The sequence below is a fragment of the Dendropsophus ebraccatus genome, chromosome 5 (assembly GCF_027789765.1).
Source record: "Dendropsophus ebraccatus isolate aDenEbr1 chromosome 5, aDenEbr1.pat, whole genome shotgun sequence".
NCBI classification, from domain to species: domain Eukaryota; kingdom Metazoa; phylum Chordata; class Amphibia; order Anura; family Hylidae; genus Dendropsophus; species Dendropsophus ebraccatus.
In genome coordinates this window covers 12,872,679-12,898,290 of record NC_091458.1, presented here as the reverse complement: position 1 = coordinate 12,898,290, position 25,612 = coordinate 12,872,679, and the positions used below count along the sequence as shown (strand labels likewise).

Below are 25,612 nucleotides of genomic sequence, written 5' to 3'. Positions count from 1 at the left end.
TCACTAGGGGACTGCCAGCTACAGCACATTGTAAGCACCTTAGATAGGGCCCAGAAGCTGACAGATCCCATTTAAAGGGGTTGTTCACCCAAAAAAAATTTCTTTCAAATCAACTGGTGCCAGAAAGTGGCAGAGATTAGCAATTTACTTCTATTAAAAAATCTCCAGTCTTCCAGTATTTATCAGCTGCTGTATGTCCTGCAGGAAGTGGTGTATTCTTTCCAGTCTGACACAGTGCTCTCAGCTGCCATCTCTGTCCATGTCAGGAACTGTCCAGAACAGCAGCAAATCCCCACAGAAAACCTCTCCTGACATGGACAGAGGTGGCAGCAGAGAGCACTGTGTCACACTGGAGAGAATACACCACTTCCTGCAGGACATACAGCAGCTGATAAGTACTGGAGATTTTTTAATAGAAGTAAATTGCTAATCTCTGCCAACATACAGCAGCTGATAAGTACTGGAAAACTGGAGATTTTTAATAGAAGTAAACTACAAATCTTTTACAAGAATTTTTTTAAATTAACTATCCCTTTAAGGGCCCAGCCCCTTGGGGCCCAGTGACTCATCACACCTGGAGATTCCGCTTCTCCTTTTCTCCTCTTTTTTTTTTTTTATTGGAAAAAAAACAAGACTTAGAAAACGTCAATCTGAGAAGCTGAGACACTGAAACGGAAGGTCAGAAGTGACGGGGACCCAGAGCGACAGATCTACAAATGCTTCTTCCTTTATTGTTTACAATGAGAGGACAGAGCGAAGCGCCACACACCGCCGCCGCGCGCCCTGCTCATGGTGTTATTGGTTTTAACCCTTTTTACGCTGTACAAAAAAAAATACATCAAATAAATAAACGAGAGGAATGAATAGTAATAGAGGGGACAATCCTCCCGAAATTCCAAAAAAAGTGGCTGTGGGTTTGTGTCTGGGGCGTCACACCCCGATATGGGCGGCTACAGTCACTTCCTATAGGGGGCAGTGATGAGACGCCTCGTGGGGATCATGTCCCTTTTACTTCAAGGGAGATGAGCTGCAATACCACACACAAACTGAGGATGGGGGTGGCGCTGTCACTGAAAGAAAACCCATGCTTTTGGAATGCTGGACGTTATTATTAAAGGGGACGGACGGGATTAAGTGAAACATACCTGCTGCATTCTTCCAGAAACAGCGCCACTCTTGTCTTTAGCCTGTGAGCGGCATTGCAGCTCAATCCCAAGTGAATGGATTGGAGTTTTAATATCACTAATAACCTGAGGACAAGGGTGGCGCTGTTGTTTTAATTCTAGAATGTCCCCTTTCTGGGAAAGCTGGGTGACCACCACTACGGCCGCTGTTATAGCCCCCGCAGGGGTGACCACCACTACAGCCACTGTTATAGCCCCCGCAGGGGTGACCACCACTACAGCCACTGTTATAGCCCCCGCAGGGGTGACCACCACTACGGCCGCCGTTATAGCCCCCCGCAGGGGTGATCACCACTACGGCCGTTGTTATAGCCCCCCACAGGGGTGACCACCACTACAGCCACTGTTATAGCCCCCCACAGGGGTGACCACCACTACGGCCGCTGTTATAGCCCCCCACAGGGGTGACCACCACTACGGCCGCTGTTATAGCCCCCACAGGGGTGACCACCACTACGGCCGCTGTTATAGCCCCCCACAGGGGTGACCACCACTACGGCCACTGTTATAGCCCCCACAGGGGTGACCACCACTACGGCCGCTGTTATAATGAGGGGTGACCACCACTACGGCCGCTGTTATAGCCCCCTACAGGGGTGACCACCACTATGGCCGCAGTTGTAGCCCCCACAGGGGTGACCACCACTACGGCCACTGTTATAGCCCCCTACAGGGGTGACCACCACTACGGCCGCTGTTATAGCCCCCACAGGGGTGACCATCACTACGGGCGCTGTTATAGCCCCCACAGGGGTGACCACCACTACGGCCGCAGTTGTAGCCCCCACAGGGGTGACCACCACTACGGCCGCTGTTATAGCCCCCTACAGGGATGACCACCACTACGGCCACTGTTATAGCCCCCACAGGGGTGACCACCACTACGGCCGCTGTTATAATGAGGGGTGACCACCACTACGGCCGCTGTTATAGCCCCCTACAGGGGTGACCACCACTACGGCCGCTGTTATAGCCCCCTACAGGGGTGACCACCACTACGGCCACTGTTATAGCCCCCTACAGGGGTGACCACCACTACGGCCGCTGTTATAGCCCCCACAGGGGTGACCATCACTACGGGCGCTGTTATAGCCCCCACAGGGGTGACCACCACTACGGCCGCAGTTGTAGCCCCCACAGGGGTGACCACCACTACGGCCGCTGTTATAGCCCCCTACAGGGGTGACCACCACTACGGCCACTGTTATAGCCCCCACAGGGGTGACCACCACTACGGCCGCTGTTATAATGAGGGGTGACCACCACTACGGCCGCTGTTATAGCCCCACAGGGGTGACCACCACTACGGCCACTGTTATAGCCCCCACAGGGGTGACCACCACTACGGCCGCTGTTATAATGAGGGGTGACCACCACTACGGCCGCTGTTATAGCCCCCTACAGGGGTGACCACCACTACGGCCGCTGTTATAGCCCCCTACAGGGGTGACCACCACTACGGCCGCTGTTATAGCCCCCTACAGGGGTGACCACCACTACGGCCGCAGTTGTAGCCCCCACAGGGGTGACCACCACTATGGACGCTGTTATGGTCAGGGGTGGTCACCCAGCTTTCCGGCAGTCCTGAGACAGATCTGAGGCTTCTCAGTAACCACCCCTGGTGGCCGCCATATTGCCGGTCACCCAGCTTTTCCAGAGGACGACTCCTCAAGGACTAGGGGACAGCTTAGATTTTGGGGGTGACTATTGTGTAACATTACACCCCAACACAAACAGGAGACTATGCAGGAATGAATGGAAGTGTGAGGAGGATGGGGGTCGTAGTCTTGTGTGTGACTGGGGGGGCTCAGTTGTGCAGGCGAGGGATGGGGGTGGGGTCTCCTAAGCTTATCGCGTTACATCAAGAGCTGCAATCACAATTCTGCCGACTTCTAATAGGCACTATATACTTTACTACAAAACTCCCATGATGCATCGCACTGAATTAGACACCCATAATGCAGTGCGCTCAATGTGTGCACACTACACCTCCTACAATGTAATGCAGCAGAACATTCCTGATAAGTATCAGAGGTGAACGGGGAATATGTAACAGCAGAATAGTGAGTGCAGCTCTGGAGGTGACCGGGATATAGGAGCATCGAATAGTGGGTGCAGCTGTGGAGGTGACCAGGATATAGGAGCATGTACCAGCAGAACAGTGGGTGCAGCTCTGGAGGTGACCGGGATATAGGAGCATGTACCAGCAGAACAGTGGGTGCAGCTCTGGAGGTGACAGGGATATAGGAGCATGTACCAGCAGAATAGTGGGTGCAGCTCTCGAGGTGACAGGGATATAGGAGCATGTACCAGCAGAACAGTGGGTGCAGCTCTGGAGGTGACCGGGATATAGGAGCATGTACCAGCAGAACAGTGGGTGCAGCTCTCGAGGTGACAGGGATATAGGAGCATGTACCAGCAGAACAGTGGGTGCAGCTCTGGAGGTGACCAGGATATAGGAGCATGTACCAGCAGAATAGTGGGTGCAGCTCTGGAGGTGACAGGGATATAGGAGCATGTACCAGCAGAATAGTGAGTGCAGCTCTGGAGGTGATCAGAGTAGAACGTAAGACCAACAAAGCAAAGTAGTTGCAAAATGACTCTGCATTATGAATGATGCTAACAGGTGGAGTTCCCCTTTAAGGGATTCTACCAGATGAGCTGCGGTGACGCTCACAGCTCCGGAGGGTGTCAGGACAGAACCGCGTCCACCGGGCCGCCCTGAGGGATCTGCAGCTCTGGAGTGACAGAGGCGTGCGGGATACAGAGCCCTTCGGTAGCGCCTGCTGGGGGTGGGGTGGGGGAGGGGAGACCTTCGGCTTCATCCCTCTCAGCATATAAAGGTGACGCTGCTACTTCATCTTCTTCTCGGAGGCCAGACTGTCATGGAGCTTGGAGACTTCAGGCTCAAACATGTCCATCACTAAGGTGCCGTGATCATCAAAGAACTTGGCTATGGATCTGGTGAACTCCGCATCACGCTGCTGCCTGGTCCTCCCGCTGATGAAGGTGACCTTCAGGGTGTACTTGTCATCAAACCTGGGGGAGGGGCCAGACGTCAGAGAGGCCGACCAGCCTGAGGGTCCTGCTAACCCCGCCCACATGGGGGAGCCTGAGGGTCCTGCTAACCCCGCCCACATGGGGAGCCTGAGGGTCCTGCTAACCCCGCCCACATGGGGAGCCTGAGGGTCCTGCTAACCCCGCCCATACATAGGAAGCCTGAGGGTCCTGCTAACCCCGCCCACACAGAGGAAGCCTGAGGGTCCTGCTAACCCCGCCCACATAGGGAGCCTGAGGGTCCTGCTAACCCCGCCCACATGGAGAGCCTGAGGGTCCTGCTAACCCCGCCCACTGCTAACCCCGCCCACACAGAGGAAGCCTGAAGGTCCTGCTCACCCCACCCACACAGAGGAAGCCTGAGGGTCCTGCTAACCCCGCCCACATAGGGAGCCTGAGGGTCCTGTTAACCCCGCCCACATGGGGAGCCTGAGGGTCCTGCTAACCCCGCCCACATAGGGAGCCTGAGGGTCCTGCTAACCCCGCCCACACAGAGAGCCTGAGGGTCCTGCTAACCCCGCCCACACAGAGGAAGCCTGAGGGTCCTGCTAACCCCACCCACACAGAGGAAGCCTGAGGGTCCTGCTAACCCCGCCCACATAGGGAGCCTGAGGGTCCTGCTAACCCCGCCCACACAGAGGAAGCCTGAGGGTCCTGCTAACCCCGCCCACACAGAGGAAGCCTGAGGGTCCTGCTAACCCCGCCCACACAGAGGAAGCCTGAGGGTCCTGCTAACCCCGCCCACACAGAGGAAGCCTGAGGGTCCTGCTAACCCCGCCCACATAGGAAGGCTGAGGGTCCTGCTAACCCCGCCCACACAGAGGAAGCCTGAGGGTCCTGCTAACCCCACCCACATAGGGAGGCTGAGGGTCCTGCTAACCCCACCCACACAGAGGAAGCCTAAGGGTCCTGCTAACTCCGCCCATATATGGAGCCGGAGGGTCCTGCTAACCCCGCCCACATAGGGAGCCTGAGGGTCTTGCTAACCCCACCCACACAGAGAAAGCCTGAGGGTCCTGCTAACCCTGCCCATACAGAGGAAGCCTGAGGGTCCTGCTAACCCTGCCCACATAGGGAGCCTGAGGGTCCTGCTAACCCCGCCCACACAGGGAGCATGAATCTTGCTAACCCCGCCCACAGATAGGAAATCTAGGGGTCCTGCTGACTCTGCCAACATAGGGAGCCTGAGGATCCGGTCCCGCTAACCTCGCTATCAGAGAGGAAGCTTGAGGGACCTGCTAACCCCGCCCACAGAGAGGAAATCTGGGGGTCCTGCTGACTCTGCCAACATAGGGAGCCTGAGGATCCGGTCCCGCTAACCTCGCTATCAGAGAGGAAGCTTGAGGGACCTGCTAACCCCGCCCACAGAGAGGAAATCTGGGGGTCCTGCTGACTCTGCTGTCCACAGACAGGAAGCCTGAGAGTCCTACCATCGCCATCAACAGAGACAAAGCCTAAGGGTAAATTCACACGGGCAGATCCGCCTGGAGTCTCACGCACGAAATCCGCAATACACATTATTCTTATTATTATGTGTATTGCGGATTAGCGGCGGATTTCGTGCACGAGACTCCCGGCGGATCCGCCTGTGTGAATTTACCCCAAGACTCCTGGTAACCCTGCCCACAGATAGGCTTCCTGCCTTTGGGACTAGTAACCAGGACTGTATGGATTCCTTGGGTGGGGTTAGCAGGACTCTCATGCTTCCGATGTGGCTGGGGTTAGCAGGACTCTCATGCTTCCGATGTGGGTGGGGTTAGCAGGACTCTCATGCTTCCGATGTGGGTGGGGTTAGCAGGACTCTCATGCTTCCGATGTGGGTGGGGTTAGCAGGACTCTCATGCTTCCGATGTGGGTGGGGTTAGCAGGACTCTCATGCTTCCGATGTGGGTGGGGTTAGCAGGACTCTCATGCTTCCGATGTGGGTAGGGTTAGCAGGACTCTCATGCTTCCGATGTGGCTGGGGTTAGCAGGACTCTCATGCTTCCGATGTGGGTGGGGTTAGCAGGACTCTTAGGAAGCCATAGAGGGGGAGCCTAAGAGTCTTAATAACCCGAAAATACATAGAGGAAGCCTGAGAATCCTCAGGATGAGCCAGCTGTAACCTCTCACCTTTTCAGACTGGAGGAGAGGTGCCAGATATCGTCGGGGTCCATCCCTGCCGGGTCCTTTCTGTGGGCGACCAGGAATATGCTCTTCTCCTTGTATGAGGTATAAACGGTCAGGACGCCCATCATCAGGAAATACGTGACTGAGGGTTAAGGGAAACAAGGACGCCAACACTGCCTATCCTGACTGCACTATAAGTCCCAGCATGCTCACAGAGGAGAGGTCTGCCAGTCACCACTGTCCCTCCTCCTGGTGGCAGCAGGATATGCGCAACAGTAGCAGAAGGAACTCTATACAGATCAACAGGATGAGACTGGGGTTGAATACTAACTCATTCTCACAGCTGAGGCTTTGTTACAATGTATGAAGTCTTGATGATACCCTAATAACTTAAAAAAAAAAACTGGCCTGATTGTTACAATGTATCAGTTTGAAGGTCAGCTAAAAGCATGGAGAGTGACTGCTGGATCTGACTACACAGGGGGCTTGTTGTCTGTTACCATGGAGACACTAAAAATGGCAACAACGTAAGCAGGACAAGGTCCAGGCACCATGGACTGATCACATAACCAAAGGATATGATATGACGCAGAAGGCAAGAACAGGCTTAGATTCAGGGAAGGGATGAAGATAATCCCACACCAAGGCTACGATGGCGAACATACAGGAGATGGTGCAGATGATGAGCCGGCCATCAATGAGACAGAAGTTCTCCACATACTTATACTTCTCCAGGAGAACCTGAGGAGACACCAAGATTACAGTATTATAATACAGTACATAGGGGGCGGTATTATAGTAGTTATATTCTTGTATATAGGGGCAGTATTATAGTAGTTATATTCTTGTATATAGGAGCAGTATTATAGTAGTTATGCGGTTCAGGGAAGAAACAGAGTGCTGCACCTCACACCTATGGCTGATACTAGTGCCGCTTGGCTAAATATAAAACACATCAGAATTTTGTGTATGAATTGATCAAGCCATACTGCCCCATGTACCTCGTGCCGGTATCTGATACACATGGGTCCCTACACTAAGTCCACACCGTGCCAGTCAGTGGCCACCAACCCCGCAGGCGTGCACAGCCAGGGAACGGGGGCCATGGGACGGCCCTGCGACCCCCATGCCACAGGACCAGACCCAAAAACACCACACCAGAACCCGGCCAGCACCGCCGGCGGAGAAGGTCGCCCCCAAGCAGCACAAGTCTGGATAAGGTATTGCGCTCACCATAGCTGCAGCAAACAGAATGGGAAAAAACAGGAGGGATTAAAACCATGTGCACTCAGGTGTCTCCTGCTAATTGCGGTCATGTGGGTCTCACCAGGAGGAGTGCAAAACACGGAGAAAAGAGAGAAACAAAATGCGGTTCAGGGAAGAAACAGAGTGCTGCACCTCACACCTATGGCTGATACTAGTGCCGCTTGGCTAAATATAAAACACATCAGAATTTTGTGTATGAATTGATCAAGCCATACTGCCCCATGTACCTCGTGCCGGTATCTGATACACATGGGTCCCTACACTAAGTCCACACCGTGCCAGTCAGTGGCCACCAACCCCGCAGGCGTGCACAGCCAGGGAACGGGGGCCATGGGACGGCCCTGCGACCCCCATGCCACAGGACCAGACCCAAAAACACCACACCAGAACCCGGCCAGCACCGCCGGCGGAGAAGGTCGCCCCCAAGCAGCACAAGTCTGGATAAGGTATTGCGCTCACCATAGCTGCAGCAAACAGAATGGGAAAAAACAGGAGGGATTAAAACCATGTGCACTCAGGTGTCTCCTGCTAATTGCGGTCATGTGGGTCTCACCAGGAGGAGTGCAAAACACGGAGAAAAGAGAGAAACAAAATGCGGTTCAGGGAAGAAACAGAGTGCTGCACCTCACACCTATGGCTGATACTAGTGCCGCTTGGCTGCTTCCCTGCACGTGCACGCTTTGCGGGGTTGGCGGTCGCTGACCGACACGGTGTGGAGTTAGCGTAGGGACCCGTGTGGACCAGAGGACCTGCGCGGTGGTACACGGGGCAATATGGTTTGATCAATTCATATACAGACACTCTGGTGTTGATTTTTAATATAGGCCTGGCGGCATTAGTATCAGCCATAGATGGGATGTGCAGCCGTTCCATTCTCTCCAGTTCGTGTTCGATTATAGTAGTTATATTCTTGTGTATAGGAGCAGTATTATAGTAGTTATATCCCTGTATATAGGGAGCAGTATTATAGTAGTTATATACATGTATATAGGAGCAGTATTATAGTAGTTATATTCTTGTATATAGGGAGCAGTATTATAGTAGTTATATACATGTATATAGGAGCAGTATTATAGTAGTTATGGATCAATCAATGAGAACGTAGCGCCCGCACTCTCGGTGTATAAGGGTAATAGATGCAAGTGAGGCACAATGGAAAGACGTACACAGGCAAGTGTGTCAGACTGATATCGGGGTGCTGCGGCAGGAAACACAGTAATGTATTGGCACAAGCGAGGAGATGAAAGATCACCGAAGCACTCACCGATTAGCAGTAGTCTTCAGAAGTTTATTACATAAACATCACAGGGAGGGGAGATGGTGGATAAGGTGCGGGAGCGTCTCTGCAAACGTTTTTGCAGAGACGCTCCCGCACCTTATCCACCATCTCCCCTCCCTGTGATGTTTATGTAATAAACTTCTGAAGACTACTGCTAATCGGTGAGTGCTTCGGTGATCTTTCATCTCCTCGCTTGTGCCATTATAGTAGTTATATTCTTGTATATAGGGAGCAGTATTATAGTAGTTATATCCCTGTATATAGGGAGCAGTATTATAGTAGTTATATACATGTATATAGGAGCAGTATTATAGTAGTTATATTCTTGTATATAGGGAGCAGTATTATAGTAGTTCTATTCCTGTATATAGGGGGCAGTATTATAGTAGTTATATTCTTGTATATAGGGAGCAGTATTATAGTAGTTATATTCCTGTATATAGGAGCAGTATTATAGTAGTTCTATTCCTGTATATAGGAGCAGTATTATAGTAGTTATATTCTTGTATATAGGGAGCAGTATTATAGTAGTTATATTCATGTATATAGGAGCAGTATTATAGTAGTTATATTCTTGTATATAGGAGCAGTATTATAGTAGTTATATTCTTGTATATAGGAGCAGTATTATAGTAGTTATATTCCTGTATATAGGAGCAGTATTATAGTAGTTATATTCCTGTAAATAGGAGCAGTATTATAGTAGTTATGTTCCTGTATATAGGAGCAGTATTATAGTAGTTATATTCTTGTATATAGGGGGCAGTATTATAGTAGTTATATTCCTGTATATAGGGGGCAGTATTATAGTAGTTATATCCCTGTATATAGGAGCAGTATTATAGTAGTTAGATTCCTGTATATAGGGTGAAGTATTATAGTAGTTATATTTTAGCACATAGGGGGCAGTATTACCTTTTTAGCTGCATCGTCCAGCGAGTTCTTGACAGCAGATCCGTCCCATTTGTCGACTTTAACTGGTTTGTCGTCAATTTTCCACTGCAACAATAACAAATCATTGATCACATAAGCATCTGATATAAATCACACATGTTGTAAATGTCTGGAGGTTCTCCGCACTGCAGATAAACAGATAAACATCAGGGGGTATAGATTATAATGGCCGTTTACTCCTTTTAAATCAACTGGTGCCAGAGATTTATAATTTACTTCTGTTAAAAATTCTCCAGTCTTCCAGTACTTATCAGCTGCTGTATGTCCTGCAGGAAGTGGTGCATTCTTTCCAGTCTCACACAGTACTCTGCTGCCACCTCTGTCCATGTCAGGAACTGTCCAGAGCAGGAGAGGTTTTCTATGGGGATTTGCTGCTACTCTGGACAGTTTCTGACATGGACAGAGATGGCAGCAGAGAGCACTGTGTCAGACTGGAGAGAATACACCACTTCCTGCAGGACATACAGCAGCTGATAAGTACTGAAAACTGGAGATTTTGTAATAGAAGTAAACAACAAATCTCTGGCACTTTCTAACATCAGTTGCTGCACTACCCCTTTAAGTAGGAAACAAAACTATAGGTTATGTATGATTCCATTTAGTAATAAACCCCTCTAAATACACATTCCCGGCCTTATTGTCGTGAACCAGGAGCCTCAGGATTAGCAGTGCTCTATGTCCCTCACAGCTGATGGTTTGTTACAATGGTTAAGGCTGGATAATTATGAGGTTGGAGTAGGCTTTCCCTCTCCGTGTATTCTGGGAGTTGTAGTTTTCATAATATGATGTCTTAGATCTATAAACGCTGCACATTTTATTGAGTCCACTTTGGCGCGGTTACGGCTCCGCTCTCTCTGCTCTTAAATTTCTTCTAGTTTTTTTTTCTCCTGGTTTTCAGCTTGGAGGTAAAATTATAGGGATATTAAAAGGTCTATTGAGGTAATGAAAAGCGAGCGGCTCCGTCTGGCGTCTTATCCGCCGCCGCTCAAATCCCATTTATCTTCATTACCATAAAGAAGCTTTACTGCTCCGCCGCCACATTATCTCTGTGCTGAAGGTCAGGAGCGGGAGGGAATGCTGAGACTTGTAGTCCATAGCCCTGTGATGACCCTGTTAGATGCATTATCCGCTGCCATGATGGGGGGGCTTGGTGTGTACAATGGTCAGGTAGGTGGTCGGTGTCACAGTAACATCCACATGATGCCAGGACACAATGGGGAGATTTACCAAACATGGTGTAAAGTGAGACTGGCTCAGTTGCCCCTAGCAACCAATCAGATTCCACCTTTCATTCCTCACAGACTCTTTGGGAAATGAAAGGTGGAATCTGATTGGTTGCTAGGGGCAACGGAGCCAGTTTCACTTTACACCATGTTTGAATAACCCCCCCTAAGGTCCCCAGCAGAACATTGCCCATCACACTGCCCCCGCCATCTTGTCTCCTTCCCATAGTGCATCCTGGTGCCATCTCCTCCCCAGGTAAGTGACGCTCAAGCACCCGGCCGTCCACATGGTGTAACGTGATCCATCCCACCAGACTGTTTTCTCCATTGCTTCATGCCTGATGACCATTGTAGACACTTTCGGGGGGTGGACAGGGGTCACATGACCAGTCTACAGGGCCCCATACATGTTCTGTGTGATCTGACTCCTTTCTTTTCAGCAATTTGCTTTACTGCAGCTCTCCTGTGGGTCCTGATTGGACTCCTAATGGCTGTTTGGTGTCTATGTACCGCTGCTCCCTGCCACGGGAGACACCACTGCCACCTTGCCTGCCTGCCACTGCGCCAGATTTAAAAACCCTGACTCTCTCCCTGCCTCCCTTCCCCTCCCCTTGGGGTACAACTCTCCAGATGCCAGAAACGTTGTAATTGGGTTTATTAGGCAAATCTGCCATTATCTGCATTCAGAAAGACTTTCCCCAGGAAATCTTGTCTCTTTTACATCAGTCGGGCCCTGTCTGTTCTATGGAGAGGGGAGAGGGAGATTAGTTGCCGGCAGAGAACAAAGAATTACACAGCAGGACCTGTGTGAAAGCATTCAGAGGTCAGAGCTGACGTCAGAGGAGATAGCCCGGTGATGTAGCTGTAAATTAACTCTTTGTTGTCCTGTTTTGGTGCCTCATCTTCCTCCACCCCTCTCCTCTCCATAGGAGAACCATGAAGACAGGGGGGAGAGCGTCAAACTGCTTTTTCATGATAAAAATTTATTTTTCAGCTAATAAACCCAATTACAAAGTTTCTTAAAATTGCCTTTACTATTGATTTCTGCAAAAAAAAAAAAAAAAAAAAATTAAACGACAAAGACACTTTAAAAATCCACTTTGTGTTATGGAAAAAAACTCAATAAAAAAAAAAAAAAAAAAAAAAAAAAATACCTTTACATATACTGAAGGAGACTGCCCGAGTATATAAGGAGTCTGTATATACTGTAGTAGTGCAGTGTCGGTGCCCAGGTGATCGCTAGATGGTCCGGGCAGCCAATAAATGATAGCACGGTCTGCTGCCGCCCGCCTGCCCCCGCTCCTATCACATGGAGGGACGGCCACAGGTCCAACATTGTTGGAGGACAACAACAGAAAACAATCAGCCGCCATCGTTCCTGTCTGCTGATCGTTGTCTTCTATTACACCAGATGACTATCGCCTGATAAGCGTTTTGTGTAATAGGGCCTTTAGGAAAGGTTTATTTTTTGTTTTTAAAAAAAAATCAAGATTTTATTTTTTGGCCATTTCGCCCAGCTCTAATATATAGACACCTACTAAAGTCTCACCTCCCCCGACATACAATACAAGCTGCACATCATGGTAAAGAGATGTGACCACACAGTCAGATACCGAAATCAGTGCCATTTCTTCTGTCCTCTTCTGCCGTCTCCTGGACCGATACATTGTAACAACCGCTCTCTATAGAGGGGCCCCTACTGCATCCATATAGTATGTATAGAGGGGCCCCTACGGCATCTATATAGTATGTATAGAGGGGCCCCTACGGCATCTATATAGTATGTATAGAGGGGCCCCTACGGCATCTATATAGTATGTATAGAGGGGCCCCTACTGCATCTATATAGTATGTATAGAGGGGCCCCTACGGCATCTATATAGTATGTATAGAGGGGCCCCTACTGCATCTATATAGTATGTATAGAGGGGCCCCTACTGCATCTATATAGTATGTATAAAGGGGCCCCTACGGCATCTATATAGTATGTATAGAGGGGCCCCTACTGCATCCATATAGTATGTATAGAGGGGCCCCTACTGCATCTATATAGTATGTATAGAGGGGCCCCTACTGCATCTATATAGTATGTATAGAGGGGCCCCTACTGCATCTATATAGTATGTATAGAGGGGCCCCTACTGCATCTATATAGTATGTATAAAGGGGCCCCTACGGCATCTATATAGTATGTATAGAGGGGCCCCTACTGCATCCATATAGTATGTATAGAGGGGCCCCTACTGCATCTATATAGTATGTATAGAGGGGCCCTTACTGCATCTATATAGTATGTATAGAGGGGCCCTTACTGCATCTATATAGTATGTATAGAGGGGCCCCTACTGCATCTATATAGTATGTATAGAGGGGCCCCTACTGCATCTATATAGTATGTATAGAGGGGCCCCTACTGCATCCCTATAGTATGTATAGAGGGGCCCCTACTGCATCCCTATAGTATGTATAGAGGGGCCCCTACTGCATCTCTATAGTATGTATAGAGGGGCCCCTACTGCATCCCTATAGTATGTATAGAGGGGCCCCTACTGCATCTCTATAGTATGTATAGAGGGGCCCCTACTGCATCTCTATAGTATGTATAGAGGGGCCCCTACTGCATCCCTATAGTATGTATAGAGGGGCCCCTACTGCATCTCTATAGTATGTATAGAGGGGCCCCTACTGCATCTCTATAGTATGTATAGAGGGGCCCCTACTGCATCTCTATAGTATGTATAGAGGGGCCCCTACTGTATCTCTATAGTATGTATAGAGGGGCCCTTCAGCTGTTAGGGCATGCTGGGAGTTGTAGTTGTGCAGCAGCTGGAGGGTGACAGGGCACATAATTGGCAAATACCCCATCAGGACCTGTTCTGCTGCGCTTACACGTAACAATTATCGTGCGAATTTGTACCATAACGATTGAATTCGAACAATAATCGTACATGAAAACGCAGCGAACGATCAAACGATGAGCGAGAAATTGTTCATTTTGATTTTTTAACATATTCTCAAATCATCGTTGATCGTTCGCAAAAAATTTGCAGATCGTTCCGTGTGAACAGTCGTTCGCCGGTTTAACCAATGTGTGAGACAGGCTTAAAGGGGTAGTCCACCAAAAAAAATTTTCTTTCAAATCAACTGGTGCCATAAAGTGCCAGAGATTTGTAATTCACTTCTATTAAAAAATCTTAAGTCTTCCAGTACTTATCAGCTGCTGTGTGTTCAGCAGGAAGTGGTGTTTTCTTTCCTGTCTGACCCATTGCTCTCTGTTGCCTCCTCTGTCCATGTCAGGAACTGTCCAAAGCAGGAGCAAATCCCCATAGAAAACCTCTCCTGCTCTCCAGACTGGAAATAATACAACTTCCTGTTGGGCATACAGCAGCTGATAAGTACTGGAAGGCTTGAGATTTTTTAATAGAAGTAAATTACAAATCTCTGGCACTTCATGGTAGCAGTTGATTTGAAAGAAAATTTTTTTGGGAGGACTACCCCTTTAAGGATCACAAAACGAATTTTCCGTACAATATATCGTACCGTCTAAATGCTGATCGTTATGGAAAAAAAAAATCGTTACTCTGACATCGTTAATCGTACGATCGGGCCAATTATTGTTTCGTGTAAACGCAGCATTACTTGTCAGAGCTGAGGGTTTGTAACGGCTGTGTCCTGTCTAGTCCATCCTCTATACAGATATACTGATACATTGTAACGTCTGTGTCCTGTCTAGTCCATCCTCTATACAGATATACTGATACATTGTAACGTCTGTGTCCTGTCTAGTCCATTCTCCATACAGATATACTGATACATTGTGACGGCTGTGTCCTGTCTAGTCCATCCTCTATACAGATATACTGATACATTGTAACGTCTGTGTCCTGTCTAGTCCATCCTCTATACAGATATACTGATACATTGTGACAGCTGTGTCCTGTCTAGTCCATTCTCCATACAGATATACTGATACATTGTAACGGCTGTGTCCTGTCTAGTCCATTCTCTATACAGATATACTGATACATTGTGACAGCTGTGTCCTGTCTAGTCCATCCTCTATACAGATATACTGATACATTGTGACAGCTGTGTCCTGTCTAGTCCATCCACTATACAGATATACTGATACATTGTGACAGCTGTGTCCTGTCTAGTCCATTCTCCATACAGATATACTGATACATTGTAACGGCTGTGTCCTGTCTAGTCCATCCTCTATACAGATATACTGATACATTGTAACAGCTGTGTCCTGTCTAGTCCATTCTCCATACAGATATACTGATACATTGTAACGGCTGTGTCCTGTCTAGTCCATCCTCTATACAGATATACTGATACATTGTAACGGCTGTGTCCTGTCTAGTCCATCCACTATACAGATATACTGATACATTGTGACAGCTGTGTCCTGTCTAGTCCATTCTCCATACAGATATACTGATGCATTGTAACGGCTGTGTCCTGTCTAGTCCATCCTCTATACAGATATACTGATACATTGTGACAGCTGTGTCCTGTCTAGTCCATTCTCCATACAGATATACTGATACATTGTAACGGCTGTGTCCTGTCTAGTCCATTCTCTATACAGATATACTGATACATTGTGACAGCTGTGTCCTGTCTAGTCCATTCTCCATACAGATATACTGATACATTGTAACGGCTGTGCCCTCCTCCCTGCTCATGCTGTGTACATAGAGGGGGAGACACTGGGCGCCGCCATGTTTCTGCTGAGGTCCCCTGATACAATGGGGAGCAGAGCGCATCCTCCTGCCCGGCACATCAGGAGTTAACCCTCCCTGTCATGTGACTGACAGCCCACATACACCCCCTCTGGTGACAGCTGACTGACATCTCGGGGTCCCCCCTCAGACACCCCCGGCCCGAGACCCCCATTACTTTCTCCAGGAGCCCGTTCTTGCCGCCTCTTGCCGCCATCTTGTCTCATCCCTCTGTGCCCCTGACCTGGCAGCCGCTGATTGGTCGCTTTCGAGTCGTGACGTAACACCCGCCTCTGCCTTAGCTGCGTGTTATAGATCGGAGAACTACAGGACTACAATTCCCGGCAGCGCGCCGGATGTGACGTCATGGCGTCACGGTGCGTGAGGCCGAGTCGTGTCGGGAGTTGTAGTTCTGGGAACTTTTGGTAACTTGAGAGCGTCTCTTGTTGCTAGGAGACGGGGAGATGGGGACAGAAGGGGAGAGCCGGGCACCGGCAGCGGCTTGAGGTGTCTGTCCGTGACCGTAAGGCTGGCGGGTAACGGTGTGTCTGTATTTACAGTGTATAACTTGTGTGATAGCATGAGGAGTCCGAATATCAGCTGAGACCCTTCTTCTAGGGTAAAGGGGCCTCCATGGCGGCCACTAAGCCACATGGTGACAAATAATGAGCAAATATTAAAGGGTTTGTCTAATTCTGTTCATAGGATGCGATTTGTAATCTAATACTGGTCACATGATACGATTTATAATCTAATTATTGGTCACATGACGCGATTTATAATCTAATTATTGGTCACATGACGCGATTTATAATCTAATACTGGTCACATGATACGATTTATAATCTAATACTGGTCACATGATACGATTTATAATGTAATACTGGTCACATGACCCGATTTATAATCTAATACTGGTCACATGACGCGATTTATAATCTAATTATTGGTCACATGACGCGATTTATAATCTAATTATTGGTCACATGACGCGATTTATAATCTAATACTGGTCACATGACGCAATTTATAATCTAATACTGGTCACATGACGCGATTTATAATCTAATACTGGTCACATGACGCGATTTATAATCTAATATTGGTCACATGACACGATTTATAATCTAATACTGGTCACATGAGGCGATTTATAATCTAATACTGGTCACATGACGCGATTTATAATCTAATACTGGTCACATGACGCGATTTATAATCTAATACTGGTCACATGAGGCGATTTATAATCTAATACTGGTCACATGACGCGATTTATAATCTAATACTGGTCACATGACGCGATTTATAATCTAATACTGGTCACATGACACGATTTATAATCTAATACTGGTCACATGAGGCGATTTATAATCTAATACTGGTCACATGACGCGATTTATAATCTAATACTGGTCACATGACGCGATTTATAATCTAATACTGGTCACATGACGCGATTTATAATCTAATACTGGTCACATGACGCGATTTATAATCTAATACTGGTCACATGACGCGATTTATAGTCCAATACTGGTCACATGACGCGATTTATAGTCCAATACTGGTCACATGATGCCATTTATAATCTAATACTGGTCACATGACGCGATTTATAATCTAATTATTGGTCACATGACGCAATGTATAATCTAATACTGGTCACATGACGCGATTTATAATCTAATACTGGTCACATGACGCGATTTATAATCTAATACTGGTCACATGACGCGATTTGTAATCTAATATTGGTCACATGACACGATTTATAATCTAATACTGGTCACATGACGCGATTTATAGTCCAATACTGGTCACATGACACGATTTATAATCTAATACTGGTCACATGACACGATTTATAATCTAATACTGGTCACATGACGCGATTTATAGTCCAATACTGGTCACATGACGCGATTAATAGTCCAATACTGGTCACATGATGCCATTTATAATCTAATACTAGTCACATGACACGATTTATAATCTAATACTGGTCACATGATTGATTTATAATAAATGATGTCACATGACGGAACTATCAGTGCGATTCTGGCCACGTGACAATATCTGTAATTCAACGATGATCACATGGTGTGAATGTGATGAGCGAACCTGGAGCATGCTGGAGTCGATCCGAACCCGATCTTTTGGCATTTGATTAGTGGTGGCTGCTGAAGTTGGATAAAGCCCTAAGGCTATGTGGAAAACATGGATATAGTCATTGGCTGTATCCATGTTTTCCAGACAACCTTAGAGCTTTATCCAACTTCAGCAGCCCCAGCTAATCAAATGCCGAATGTTCGGATGAAGGCGATTCTGGTCACATGACCACTGGTGAGCTCCCGGACAGTAATAGACCATCGCTCCCCTTACATTGGAGCAACCTGACATAACATTGTATTTCCCGGTGTCCTGTCCCCTGCAGACACGATGGACGCCGATCCTCTCTACATCACCGATTACTTCCCGGCCAGGAGCCTTTTCCGAGCAAAAAATGGAGGTAAGCTGCCCCAGCCATAAAGGGGTAGTCCACCAATAAAGTTTTTCTTTCAAATCACCTGGTGCCAGATATTTGTAATTTACTTCTATTAAATGATCTGGTGTTCCAGTACTTATCAGCTGCTGTATGCTCTACAGGAAGTTGTGCATTCTCTCCAGTCACAGTGCTCTCTGCTGCCACCTCAGGATCTGTCTAGAGCAGTAACAAATCCCCATAGAAAACCTCTCCTGCTCTGGACAGTTCCTGACATGGACAGAGGTGGCAGCAGAGAGCACTGTGTCAGACTGGGAGAGAATACACCACTTCTTGCAGGACATACAGCAGCTGATAAGTACTGGAAGACTAGAGATTTTTTAATGTAAGTAAATTACAAATCTCTGGCACTTTCTGGCACCACTTGATTTGAAGGAAAACATTTTTTGCTAGGGTACCCCTTTAAGGGAAATAAAAAGTATGTGAACCCCTGTGTGTCGGGGACATGTTGCTGAGTCCTCTTTCACCGCAGGGGCCGGTCACTGGCGGGTGGCTCAGCGGAGCGGCTTCAGGACGGTGGTCCGCTCCGCGTCCTCAGAGCAGAAGATGGCGGCTGACAGCAGAGAGGTAGCACGTCCAACCCTGAGGTGCCAATCCAACAAGATGGAGGACAGAGGGGAACGTGTGCTGGATACACCATTCCTGGTAGGGGATCACCTCCAACCTCAACTATTAGCTCCTCCCACTTACACAGACCCCCTCCCCCTTGACTATGTGCACTTGTAGCTTAAAATCTTCCTTCTCTGACTGCAGGTGAGGACGCATCATGTGAAGAGACCGTCCGACCTGTGCGCCGCCGACGTGAGTGACAGAAGACTGACCTCAGTAAGGAAGAACCTGATCACCATGTTACAGATGAGACTTCAGAGCTGCACTCACTATTCTGCCAGTTATTACAGGAAACAATCAGGAAGCTTGTGGAAATATTATGCTGCCAGTTCTTTCTACATGTGCAGACACTGAACAAGCAGGAAGGCTGAGAAGGTGCCTCTATAAAGCTGCAGCGTAGTGAGTGCAGCTCTGGAGTATAATACAGCATGTATGCATGGTGACATTGTTGGCTACATGGTTACGGCGTCCTCAGCTGATGTCTCTATTCTCCGTCCTCAGGCGCAGTGGGAGGAGTTCCAGCAGTTTACATGTCTGGCTTACATCAATGCATCCGAGAATCTGCTGCCCCTGGGTAAGAGACAGATCCCAGCATGATCAGTGTCTGCTCTCAGGTGCCCTGCTGTCCCTGGTCCTGTGCTGTCCCTGGTCTCTGTACACCATGATCAGTGTCTGCTCTCAGCTACTCTGCAGTCCTGCCCTGCTGTCCCTGGGCCTGTGCTGTGCTGTCCCTGGTCCTGTGCTATCCCTGTTCTGGTGCTTTCCCTGGTTTTCACACACCATGATCAGTGTCTGCTCTCAGCTACTCTGCAGTCTTGCCTGCTTCTTATCACCGCAGTTTCAGGTTATTTCCATGTGGTGGCGCTCTCACCTATGAAACGTTATTGTGGCCACCTGTAATGTGGTATAGTGCTGTCTCTGGTCTAGTGCTGTCCCTGGTCTGTTACTGTCCCTTTGAGTGCCATCCCTGCTCTAGTGCTGTCCCTTGTTTGGTGCAGTCTCTGATCTAGAGCTGTCCCTGGTCTGCTGCTGTTTCTGGTCTAGTGCTGTCCCTGGTCTGCTGCCATTTCTGGTCTAGTGCTGTTTCTAGTCTAGTGCTGTCCCTGGTCTAGTGCCGTCCCTGGTCTAGTGCTGTCCTGGTCTAGTGTTGTCCCTGGTCTGGTGCTGTCCCTGGTCTAGTGCTATCCTGGTCTAGTGTTGTCCCTGGTCTGGTGCTGTCCCTGGTCTAGTGTTGTCCCTGGTCTGGTGCTGTCCCTGGTCTGGTGCTGTTTCTGGTCTGGTGCTGTCCCTGGTCTAGTGCTATCCTGGTCTGGTGCTGTCCCTGGTCTAGTGCTATCCTGGTCTGGTGCTGTCCCTGGTCTAGTGCTATCCTGGTCTGGTGCTGTCCCTGGTCTGGTGCTGTCCCTGGTCTAGTGCTATCCTGGTCTGGTGCTGTCCCTGGTCTAGTGCTATCCTGGTCTGGTGCTGTCCCTGGTCTAGTGCTATCCTGGTCTGGTGCTGTCCCTGGTCTAGTGCTATCCTGGTCTGGTGCTGTCCCTGGTCTGGTGTTGTCCCTGGTCTGGTGCTGTCCCTGGTCTGGTGCTGTCCCTGGTCTAGTGTTGTCCCTGGTCTGGTGTTGTCCCTGGTCTGGTGCTGTCCCTGGTCTGGTGCTGTCCCTGGTCTAGTGCTATCCTGGTCTGGTGCTGTTTCTGGTCTGGTGCTGTCCCTGGTCTAGTGCTATCCTGGTCTGGTGTTGTCCCTGGTCTGGTGCTATCCTGGTCTGGTGTTGTCCCTGGTCTGGTGCTGTCCCTGGTCTAGTGCTATCCTGGTCTGGTGCTGTCCCTGGTCTAGTGCTATCCTGGTCTGGTGCTGTCCCTGGTCTAGTGCTATCCTGGTCTGGTGCTGTCCCTGGTCTAGTGCTATCCTGGTCTGGAGCTGTCCCTGGTCTGGTGCTGTCCCTGGTCTAGTGCTATCCTGGTCTGGTGCTGTCCCTGGTCTGGTGTTGTCCCTGGTCTGGTGCTGTCCCTGGTCTAGTGTTGTCCCTGGTCTGGTGCTGTGTTCTGGTCTGGTGCTGTTTCTGGTCTGGTGCTGTCCCTGGTCTAGTGCTGTCCCTGGTCTAGTGCTGTCCCTGGTCTAGTGCTATCCTGGTCTGGTGTTGTCCCTGGTCTGGTGTTGTCCCTGGTCTGGTGCTGTCCCTGGTCTAGTGCTATCCTGGTCTGGTGCTGTTTCTGGTCTGGTGCTGTCCCTGGTCTAGTGCTGTCCCTGGTCTAGTGCTATCCTGGTCTGGTATTGTCCCTGGTCTGGTGCTATCCTGGTCTGGTGTTGTCCCTGGTCTGGTGCTGTCCCTGGTCTAGTGCTATCCTGGTCTGGTGCTGTCCCTGGTCTAGTGCTATCCTGGTCTGGTGCTGTCCCTGGTCTAGTGCTATCCTGGTCTGGTGCTGTCCCTTGTCTGGTGTTGTCCCTGGTCTGGTGCTGTCCCTGGTCTAGTGCTGTCCCTGGTCTAGTGCTATCCTGGTCTGGTGTTGTCCCTGTTCTGGTGTTGTCCCTGGTCTGGTGTTGTCCCTGGTCTGGTGCTATCCTGGTCTGGTGTTGTCCCTGGTCTGGTGCTGTCCCTGGTCTGGTGCTGTCCCTGGTCTAGTGCTATCCTGGTCTGGTGCTGTCCCTGGTCTAGTGTTGTCCCTGGTCTGGTGTTGTCCCTGGTCTGGTGTTGTCCCTGGTCTGGTGCTGTCCCTGGTCTAGTGCTATCCTGGTCTGGTGCTATCCTGGTCTGGTGCTGTCCCTGTTCTGGTGTTGTCCCTGGTCTGGTGTTGTCCCTGGTCTGGTGCTGTCCCTGGTCTAGTGCTATCCTGGTCTGGTGCTATTCTGGTCTGGTGCTGTTTCTGGTCTGGTGCTGTCCCTGGTCTAGTGCTGTCCCTGGTCTAGTGCTATCCTGGTCTGGTGTTGTCCCTGGTCTAGTGTTGTCCCTGGTCTGGTGCTGTCCCTGGTCTAGTGCTATCCTGGTCTGGTGCTGTCCCTGGTCTGGTGCTGTTTCTGGTCTGGTGCTGTCCCTGGTCTAGTGCTATCCTGGTCTGGTGTTGTCCCTGGTCTGGTGCTATCCTGGTCTGGTGTTGTCCCTGGTCTGGTGCTGTCCCTGGTCTAGTGCTATCCTGGTCTGGTGCTGTCCCTGGTCTAGTGCTATCCTGGTCTGGTGCTGTCCCTGGTCTAGTGCTATCCTGGTCTGGTGCTGTCCCTGGTCTGGTGTTGTCCCTGGTCTGGTGCTGTCCCTGGTCTAGTGCTGTCCCTGGTCTAGTGCTATCCTGGTCTGGTGTTGTCCCTGGTCTGGTGTTGTCCCTGGTCTGGTGCTGTCCCTGGTCTGGTGCTATCCTGGTCTGGTGTTGTCCCTGGTCTGGTGCTGTCCCTGGTCTGGTGCTGTCCCTGGTCTAGTGCTATCCTGGTCTGGTGCTGTCCCTGGTCTGGTGTTGTCCCTGGTCTGGTGCTGTCCCTGGTCTAGTGCTATCCTGGTCTGGTGCTATCCTGGTCTGGTGTTGTCCCTGGTCTGGTGTTGTCCCTGGTCTGGTGCTGTCCCTCGTCTAGTGCTATCCTGGTCTGGTGTTGTCCCTGGTCTGGTGTTGTCCCTGGTCTGGCGCTATCCTGGTCTGGTGTTGTCCCTGGTCTGGTGTTGTCCCTGGTCTGGCGCTGTCCCTGGTCTGGTGTTGTCCCTGGTCTGGTGTTGTCCCTGGTCTGGTGCTGTCCCTGGTCTGGTGCTGTCCCTGGTCTGGTGCTGTCCCTGGTCTAGTGTTGTCCCTGGTCTGGTGCTGTCCCTGGTCTGGTGTTGTCCCTGGTCTGGTGTTGTCCCTGGTCTAGTGTTGTTCCTGGTCTGGTGCTGTCCCTGGTCTGGTGTTGTCCCTGGTCTGGTGCTACCCTGGTCTGGTGCTGTCCTGGTCTGGTGCTGTCCCTGGTCTGGTGTTGTCCCTGGTCTGGTGCTGTCCCTGGTCTGGTGCTGTCCTGGTCTGGTGCTGTCCCTGGTCTGGTGTTGTCCCTGGTCTGGTGCTGTCCTGGTCTGGTGCTGTCCCTGGTCTGGTGCTGTCCCTGGTCTGGTGCTGTCCTGGTCTAGTGTTGTCCCTAGTCTACAGCTCAGTAACACCAGTTACATTATGAATGCAGCTCTGGAGATGACAGTTATCACAATGTCGCATCCGCCAGTGCTTTCTCACATTCCTTTCTTTTTCTTGTGTTTCTCAGAATCTTTTCAGACGTTTCCTGCTCTGCGAGAACTGGATCTGTCTATGAATGGAATCCACAGGATCACAGTGATCCCCGGAGAGTTCCCGCACCTGGAGGTGAGTGACAGGTGGAGGTGTGAACACTGCGCATGGTGTACACCAGGGATGGGGATCCTGCTGCCCTCCAGCTTTGGCCATCCAGGCATGATGGGAGTTGTAGTTCTGCAGCCGATTCCCCCTCCCTGCTTTACACTGAAGCCCTGCTATATTCACAGTATGGAGCTCATCCCCCTATATGATTGTGCCTCAGGTCCTGGATCTTTCCTATAACAGCCTGTCCCCGGGGGACATCCTGCAGCTGGGGGTCCTCCCCCGCCTCCGAGTACTCTGCCTGACCGGGAACGGGCTGACACATCTGCCCCGGGACCTGAGTGCGCCCCCTAGGTAAGTCTACGGGTATGGGAGCTGCTCCACAAAGACAATGTGCCTGCCCCATCCCCGTCCTGCCCCTCCATATACCCCAGTGTGGTCTTATATATCACAGGAGCAAGGAGGACAGACACATCTTCCCCAGTCTGGAGGTCCTTATGTTAGATGAGAACTTACTGTCCCATCCTGACGTCTTTGTGAGCCTGGCCGGTCTACAAAGGTGAGTGCGACCTGAGGGTGAGTGCCCTGTGTGATGTGATCCCACCAGCAGAAGAGTGAGTGCAGCTCTGAGTATAATACAGGATGTTACTCAGGATCAGTACAGGATCAGTAATGTATGTACACAGTGACCCCACCAGCAGAATAGTGAGTGCAGCTCTGGAGTATAATACACAATGTAACTCAGGATCAGTAATGTAATGTATGTACACAGTAACCTCTCCAGCAGAATAGTGAGTGCAGCTCTGGAGTATAATACACAATGTAACTCAGGATCAGTAATGTAATGTATGCACACAGTGACCCCACCAGCAGAATAGTGAGTGCAGCTCTGGAGTATAATACACAATGTAACTCAGGATCAGTAATGTAATGTATGTACACAGTGACCCCACCAGCAGAATAGTGAGTGCAGCTCTGGGGTATAATACAGAATGTAACTCAGGGTCAGTACAGGATCAGTATTATAATGTATGTACACAGTAACCTCTCCAGCAGAATAGTGAGTGCAGCTCTGGAGTATAATCCAGGATAAGTAATGTAATGTATGTACACAGTGACCTCTCCAGCAGAATAGTGAGTGCAGCTCTGGGGTATAATACAGAATGTAACTCAGGATCAGTACAGGATCAGTAATGTAATGTATGTACACAGTGACCTCTCCAGCAGAATAGTGAGTGCAGCTCTGGAGTATAATACAGGATGTAACTTAGGATAGGTAATGCCATGTATACATATTGTATATAGTGGTGATGGGGCACATGCACATTATTACGGTCCGGTTATAATCCTCACTTTTCTTGCTCTCCTCAGGTTACGGCTGCTGAATCTAGATAAGAACGCCATCTCCGCCATCCCCGACCTGTCAGGAGCGGTGGTCAGTCCCGCCATGAGACAGACAGGACCAGGGGGAGCTATGGCGGGACGAGGTCACCTGACTGATGAGGCTGTGATGGAGCAGAGTAATACGGCTGAGGACAGAATGCATTATATGGTCCTACGCAGCACGACCGATCCTGACAGGACGGGTGAGTAATGGGATCTCCTCCTGCATTTAAAGGGACAAATCCCCCCTCACACAGGCCGAGGACCCCCTTAACACTTATGTTTTCATGTCTCTCATATGTGACTGAAAACGTGTAATAATGGCGCCCTTCTTTTTATAGACATTCCATTTCTGGTGGCCCCCAGTGCTAGATAGGCGGCCATCTTGCCATCTTGACCGGTGCGGCTTGGCTCACTCTGGGCTGTATGTCTCACGTCGTTTCTCTTTTTCATTGCAGAAGTGATATTCCCTTCCCCCCGAAATCCACCCGACCGCGCCATGGTGAGTACAGCGCCCCCCTCTGAGTGTGAGGGGAGAGGATGGGCGGATAATGGGGCTACTAGAGCACTATGTGACTGCTGGCACCTGTAGAAGTCAGGGAGTCCTGAAAAACATGGATACAGCCATAGGCCATATCCATGTTTTCCTGGCAGCCCTAGGGCTGCATCTGACTTCTTCAGGGAGCGGTAGTCACATGCCGAACACTCGGACAATCTCTACTTGTTATATTCATAATGACCTGGGGCCCAGGATCCGTCAGTACTGAGGATAACATCAATCTATTGTGTTACAGAAACCTCTGGATATCGCTGCCATTCCCCCCTCCTCCCTGCCCGAGCCCCTGCTGTCACCTACAGGGTCACCTCCCCTGCCGAGCCTGAGGACCCTGAGCCTGGCCGACAACAAGGTAACTGCAGTGCCCCCTGCTGTATACAGTCAGTATGGGGCCCCCTCCTCCTGTATACAGTCAGTATGGCGCCCCCCCTCCTCTATAGTATCAG

The 25,612-nt window shown here is 49.8% G+C and overlaps 2 protein-coding genes across 7 annotated transcripts in view; one reads left to right on the top strand and one right to left on the bottom strand.

Moving 5' to 3' along the window:
• Nucleotides 1-711: 711 nt before the first annotated feature.
• On the bottom strand, nt 712-16,120 carry SPCS2 (signal peptidase complex subunit 2). Of its 2 annotated transcripts, none has more exons than XM_069969500.1 (5): nt 15,981-16,120; nt 9,811-9,897; nt 6,932-7,091; nt 6,354-6,489; nt 712-4,223 (listed from the first exon to the last, which is right to left on the bottom strand). In XM_069969500.1, the coding sequence occupies exons 1-5, from the start codon at nt 16,017-16,019 to the stop codon at nt 4,037-4,039; spliced, it is 609 nt and encodes a 202-aa protein (XP_069825601.1). In that variant the 5' UTR covers nt 16,020-16,120; the 3' UTR covers nt 712-4,036. The 2 variants fall into 2 exon arrangements, with proteins under 2 accessions (XP_069825601.1, XP_069825602.1); XM_069969501.1 differs by having other exon boundaries at nt 9,811-9,894; nt 15,981-16,117.
• Nucleotides 16,121-16,125: 5 nt separating this feature from the next.
• The window catches only part of XRRA1 (X-ray radiation resistance associated 1), a 29,028-nt gene continuing 19,541 nt past the window's right edge, over nt 16,126-25,612 (top strand). For 2 of the 5 annotated variants that reach the window (XM_069969497.1, XM_069969494.1), the window contains exons 1-11: nt 16,126-16,344; nt 18,240-18,314; nt 18,820-18,992; nt 19,101-19,172; nt 19,458-19,530; nt 23,157-23,254; nt 23,448-23,581; nt 23,682-23,786; nt 24,599-24,813; nt 25,069-25,112; nt 25,405-25,518. In XM_069969497.1, the coding sequence (XP_069825598.1) occupies nt 18,245-18,314; nt 18,820-18,992; nt 19,101-19,172; nt 19,458-19,530; nt 23,157-23,254; nt 23,448-23,581; nt 23,682-23,786; nt 24,599-24,813; nt 25,069-25,112; nt 25,405-25,518 (1,098 nt within the window). In that variant the 5' untranslated portion in view covers nt 16,126-16,344; nt 18,240-18,244. The remainder of the gene's footprint in view (nt 16,345-18,239; nt 18,315-18,819; nt 18,993-19,100; nt 19,173-19,457; nt 19,531-23,156; nt 23,255-23,447; nt 23,582-23,681; nt 23,787-24,598; nt 24,814-25,068; nt 25,113-25,404; nt 25,519-25,612) is intronic. The other 3 variants (XM_069969496.1, XM_069969495.1, XM_069969498.1) reach the window with 3 other exon arrangements.